The 6,027-nt window shown below is 51.3% G+C and overlaps 1 protein-coding gene across 1 annotated transcript; it reads left to right on the forward strand.

The window, feature by feature from the left end:
• The first annotated feature begins 1,928 nt into the window (after positions 1–1,928).
• Positions 1,929–4,489, forward strand: PROP1 (PROP paired-like homeobox 1). The gene is made up of 3 exons (XM_036892708.1): positions 1,929–2,037; positions 3,202–3,431; positions 4,151–4,489. The coding sequence occupies exons 1-3, from the start codon at positions 1,929–1,931 to the stop codon at positions 4,487–4,489; spliced, it is 678 nt and encodes a 225-aa protein (XP_036748603.1).
• Positions 4,490–6,027: the final 1,538 nt, after the last annotated feature.

Below are 6,027 nucleotides of genomic sequence, written 5' to 3' on the forward strand. Positions count from 1 at the left end.
TTTGGAATTCAGTGTTTGCTTGTAGGTCCAAATGACTCCACATTACTGGGCTGTCATGGGGCTCAGGTTGCTCTAGGAGGTCACAGTATATCCTGGGATGGAGGAAAGGGGTCGGTGTCTTGGATCAGGGCTTCCTGACTTTAATGTTCTTAGGGACTGAATATCTGCCCCCACCCCCACACCCTAGTTGTATGTTTAAGCCCTAATCCCCAGTGAGAATATTGGGTGGCGCCCCCATGATGGATTCAGTATCTTTATAGGAAGAGGCTGAGAAACCAGAGCTGGTTCCCTCCCCACCATGTGAGGATGCAGAAGGCAGCTGTCTGCAACCCGGGAAAAGAGCCTCACCAAAAACTGAATCAACTGGTGCCGTGGTCTTGGGCTTCCCAGTCCAGACCATGAGAAATAAATGTCTACTGGTTAAGCAGCCTTTGGTATTTTGTTGTGGCAGCCGGAACTGACTGAGAGAAATGTACATTCGGTTTTTCTGGGGGTGTTGTTAGAATACAGGTTCTGATTCAGCAGGACTGAGGTGGGGCCCTAGAGTCTGCATTTATATCAAGTTCTCATTTTCTTGGGCGCCACTGATGTATGGACCGGATCCCAGAGGATTATGATGGGTTTTTGTCTTGAACTGTCAGGGTGCATTTAAAGGATGTGTGTGAAGGGTTCGCATGACCTTGAGGACCAGACTGCCCTATGGGTCCAGTCCAAGAGGGGCGGTGTGTCCTGGGACATCAGAATTTCATGGCGAGGGCAGGAGGATCTCCCACTAGACATGGACTGTTCTGGGCTTCAGTGTGTCCTAGAGGGCCCTACAGTCCTAGGGTGTCAAGCTGTCTTTAAAGGGTCAGGATGCCCTGGGATGTCAGAATGTACCTCCTGGGTTTAATTAACCTCAAGAAGCTGAGTCCCCTGGGTATCAGGGTGTCCTGCTTGCTCGGGGATTCTGGAGTGTCAGGGTTTCCTTGAAGAGTCAGAATGTCAGGATGTCATGGGAATCTCAGTCTCCTGCAGAGTCCTGAAGTCCAGGGAGGCCCGGATAATGCACCTGGCATTCAGATGCTCTTGAGGGTCCTGAGTGAATGAAGAGGTGATGTTTGGGGGAGGAAAACAGAAGAGTGCTTGAGAGCTATGGTATCCTGGAGACTCATTCTAGGGTTCAGGTTGCCTTGAGGGGTGCCTAGTGTGTTCTGAGAATCAGGGCATCTAGGAGGGGCCAGATTGCACTGTACCTTTTAGTTTTTTAGTGTCCTGGAAACCGGTCCTTGGCTATTGCCCAGGTGCTGAGATGCCAGGCAGGCCCTGCTCCTGGCCCCCATGTGCACCCCCTCTTCATCTCCCCCCACGGTGGGGTTCTGAGGAGGGGGTCTTAGGAGGAATGCATTTACTCCTCCTTCCCCTGCCTGCTCCCAGGAGGGGATTTAATAGGACAAAAGAACTTGGTCCTCTGGGAATACGAGCTCTTGGCCCCAGTCCCTGGACCCTCCAACAGAGCACCTTCCCTCATCCGGCTTGTGATCCTCCCCTGTTGAAGGGGGCTCTGGTGACCAGGCAACGATTGGATAGGCCCCTGGGGATGAGGCGGAGGTCACTCCTCCGAGGCTTGGGGAGAAAGGGCTGGTGTGAGGTTGCAAGCCGGGGAAGTAGGCAGCTGAGAGCAAGGGGAGAGAAAAGTAGGCAGGACCAAAGAAAGAAGGTGAGGGCAGGACCGAGAATGTGATGATCCGCAAGCACAGGAATGGAGTAGAAAGAAAATAGGAAACAGGGGACAACATTACAAAGAAAAGAAAGACAAAGACATCTATATCCACACCGAGGGAAAGGGGTAGGAACAGAGGGAGGAGGGAACAGCAGAAGCAGAGGCAGAAGGGTCCAGTATTGGGGCCTCGGAGGCAGGAGACTGCCTTTGGTCTTTGTTGGGAGTCATGGAAGCCCAAGGAAAGAGTGAGCAGGGTGAGCAGAAGAGGGCCCGAGTTCGCAGTGGCCTCTGGTCCGAGAGCTACCCAGACGCTGGGCCCCTGACCTCCATGGTAGGTGAGTGGATCTCCGGGGGGCCTGGGAGGCAGCAGGCATGGGGGCTCCGTGTGCGTAGGCTCCTGAGAGGCGGCGGGGCGCCAGTAGGAAGGTGAGGAGGAGAGAGAACAGAGTGGTAGAATGTCAAAACCGTGGGTCCCTTACAGGGTTGTGCGGGTCCTCGGCTTTACAGACTGGGGAGCTGAAGCCTGGGCCCTGACGGGCTGCTGAAGAGCACACGCCCGGAGGGAGAGGCAACACTGAGATCTGGCTCCTCACTCGGCACTCTTGGCCTTGGAGTTGCCCACCGCACTGCCTTCTCCGGGGAGGGAGCTGGAGGGGCCAGCGGCTCCGTGCGCGCGTGACCCAGAAGGGGACAGCGAGCACTGGGTGGGGTCCACCTCCTGGGTCCCCATGGGGATGGGTGCCTCAGCGCAGACATCTCCTATTCTCAGATTGTGCCTTCCAGGTGTTCCCTTTCGCTCCGTGTTCTCTGCTGCCCGGCTGGCTCTCAGACTAATTAGTGTGAGGCTTAGTGAGCCTGTGGGGAGGAGAGGCCATCCTTTCCCACGAGCTCAGGTTCCTGCAGCCCAGCGGTCGGGCCAGGGCCAGGGGAGAAGATGAAATGTATGTGAGGGGAGGGTGTGCCTGAGCAGAAGAGGAGGGACGTTTCATCCTCCCAGGCGAAGGGCACCGGAGAGTGGGAGCCCTATAAGGAAGCGCTAGTTGGATGTGAGCTGCAAGAGCCACGAGCAGGTAACGGGGTCTAAGACAGCTGGACGGTTTTGTCAGAGCAAGAGGGGACCCATGGGGTGAGACCTGGAGGGCAGGATGCGTGCTCATAGAGGTGTAAGGCACGTGGAGGATGTTGCAGGAACGGTGGGTGGGAGGGAGCATACAGTGGGCTAGTAAGGGAACAGGCATGAGTGACAAGCTCTGGGTGAGTCTGAGTCATGTACCCCACGTGGAGGGCACAACTTGGGTGAAGACACCCAGGGGAAGCAGGGGTCCAGCCCAGTTGGGCTCAGCTGGTTATGAAAGCTGAAGGGTTTCTGCTGGGGCAGAGTGCATGAGCTGCATAGGGGCACTGAGCAGAACCTGGAGGACCAGCATATATGGTCTGGGATGAATGATGGATTGTGTGGGTCTCCCGGTGGCAACCTCTGCGTTCCCCTCTATCCTCAGACATGACCACGCGGCCCTATAGGAACCTGTCTGGTGCAGGAGTGGGGAGGCCACGGCTTTCCCCACAAGGACAGAGGGGTCGCACGCACTCCCGGCGCCGGCACCGCACCACCTTCAGCGCAGGGCAGTTGCTACAGCTGGAGTCGGCCTTTGGGAGGAACCAGTACCCCGACATCTGGGCCCGAGAGCACCTTGCCCGGGACACAGGCCTCAGTGAAGCCAGAATCCAGGTGATGCTCCAGGAGCCCCACTTTCCCTGGGAAGAAAAGCAGATTTGGTGCTCAGGAAGTCCCGGGCCATGCCCTCTCAGGGGCACTAGAGCCCTAACCCAGGACATAGCCTCATCCAGGAGTCAATGTCAGCTGTCTTAATATTACTTGCATTTAACCCCTGCTCTACCCTAATCCAACTCGAATTTCCATATCTACCAGCCTTAAGAGTGATGTGAATACCAACAGAAATTCAGTCTTAGCTGTCCACATACATACCTAACCTTGTCCCTAACCTTGGCCTTGAAACTAAACCAGCCCTTAGTCCAAACCACAGAATGAATCAATCTTAAGTATAAGCCCTACACTAAATCCAACCCCAATAAACTCATCCTAGTCTTAATCTCTAATCACCATAAGGGAAATTTCCCATTCTTTCAGGAGGGAAAATGTCATTGAATCATATTTATCTTTTTCTTGTTGGAAGGTAACATTTGTTCCTTGCCCAAATTTGGAGGAGGGCAAATTTAGACATGGTGTGGGTCTTGCTTGGCAGTAGGCCAAGCTCAGCCATGCCTTCTGGAAGAGCTTGACTTCCTCTGCAATGCGAATGAGGCTTACATCCTGGACTTGTACCTTTTGTCATTGTGTGTGTGCAGCGGGGGAGGAGGAGGGCCGCGTGGGACAGGCCCGCCTGTTTGAGAGAGGGGTTCTGATGTGGCTCTTCTCCGCCTCCTCAGGTCTGGTTCCAGAACCGCAGAGCTAAACAGAGGAAGCAAGAGCGGTCACTTGTGCAGCCACTGGTCCATCTGTCACCTGCTGCATTCTCTGGTCTCTTGCCTGAGTCCCCTGCTTGCCCCTACTCCTACCCAACACCGCCTCCACCAGTGACCTGCTTCCCTCACCCTTTCAACCACACTCTTACCTCTCAGCCCTCCACAGCTGGTTCCTTTGCTCGTGCCCACCAGTCTGAAGACTGGTACCCCACCTTGCACCCAACTCCCCCTGGTCATCTGCCCTGTCCCCCACCCCCACCCATGCTTCCCCTCAGCCTTGAGCCACCAAAGTCCTGGAACTAAGGTCAAAGGAGTGCTGAAAAGGTAATCCCCCAGCCTGTGTCCCTTGTGAGATACAAGAACGCTGGTGGCTTCCTTTCCTTCTAATAATGAAGTAGAAATATGGTGAGGGGCAGCGCAGAGATTGGGAATTTAAAAATGGGAGATCATGAATGACAATGAAGGCTCATGGAGGTGATTAATGGAGAGAATCTAGAGAGAATTTAGGTGAACCTATGGGAAAATGTAGGTAAAAAGCTTCCCTGGAGGTGACTGGTATTAACGGATCCCAGTGCTGCCGCTGGTGAATGGAAATCCTTGGAGGAGATCTAAATAGCAGGGCTCATTCATTGAGGTCACAGTTGAAGATCTCCATCCCAGTAGTTTCTAACTAATTCCAATAAAGCTTTGATGTATTCTTCTGCACGTCCCTTCCCCATCACCCACCCAGTCACCCAAGTCAAGACATTAACTCTGTTCATTCTGTCCTAGAGATACCTCTTGAGCTCTTTCTTCTCCCTTCTATACCAGCAGATGCTTGGCTTTTTCTGGCCCCATATTTCCTCACTAATCCTCCTCACTGGTTCCCTTTGCTCCAGTCTTTACCCTTCCAACAGACTTTGCAGTCTGATCTTGAAGAATGGCTCTCCAGTGTCTTATAAAATTAAATAAGTAGGATCTGATTAGCTTGGCCTGTAGGGGTCTTCAGCATTACCTTCAACCTGACTTTTAAGTCGACTGCATGTTTTAATCTATGTGTTTTCTGAGAGAGAAGAAACAGTTTGATTTAGGGCAAACTTTTCCAGGAGTCTTAAAGGTCATAAGAGGTCATTCCCAGGAAAGAACCTGCTGTGCAGTGCCTTAATCTCAGCCCTCCTAACAGAAACATGGCGTCCCAATTGGTGGCACCATTTATATACCATACTTCTTATAATGTACTTATTTTACTCATAATTTACATCTTTACATGTAGACCAACCTCACTTAATATCAAGTCCATAGAGGAACTCTGACTAAACAAGCCTCTCAGAATGGGTATTCACGGTATTTGCAGTTTTATATATATATATTATTTTAAAAGTCTGGAATCAAAATGTCTCTATTACACATTTGCACACCCACATAATTATCTGCTTGGGCCAGACTGCCTTGCAGAAAGTTTATACCAGTTTGTGTACTTCCAAAAGTATGAGGGTTGGTTCAGCACACCCTTGTTGACCTTTATCATTTTTGACAATTTGCTACCTGAGAGTGATATCTCTTTGTTGCTTATTTTTACATTCTTATTTAACTGATTGCTAGTGAGAGTTAAAATAGCCTCGTGTTTATGAACAACTTCCATTATTTTCTTCTGTCTGCTTTGCTTCTCTGGGTGATGTGAGTTACTTGTGTACTGATATAGTTGCCCTTTTTTAGTGCTTCAGAGTTCTTCATGTATCATAGTATAAATACCTGCTCATATACGTTCAACTATTTTTCACCATTTGTTATTTGGTTTTTTAGCTTTTCTAACCAAGGGTTTCCTGAAAGAATTAAGGCCAAATGCTGAAGGTACCTATTGT

Source organism: Manis pentadactyla, chromosome 13 (genome assembly GCF_030020395.1).
Source record: "Manis pentadactyla isolate mManPen7 chromosome 13, mManPen7.hap1, whole genome shotgun sequence".
NCBI classification, from domain to species: Eukaryota; Metazoa; Chordata; class Mammalia; order Pholidota; family Manidae; genus Manis; species Manis pentadactyla.

Excerpts from the sequence above, each read along its gene's own strand:
- PROP1 (XM_036892708.1), top strand. The coding sequence starts at position 1,929 with ATGGAAGCCCAAGGAAAGAGTGAGCAGGGTGAGCAGAAGAGGGCCCGA. Across the intron at positions 2,038-3,201 it reads GCCCCTGACCTCCATGGTAG|ACATGACCACGCGGCCCTAT; the intron begins GTGAGTGGATCT and ends CTCTATCCTCAG. Across the intron at positions 3,432-4,150 it reads TCAGTGAAGCCAGAATCCAG|GTCTGGTTCCAGAACCGCAG; the intron begins GTGATGCTCCAG and ends CCGCCTCCTCAG.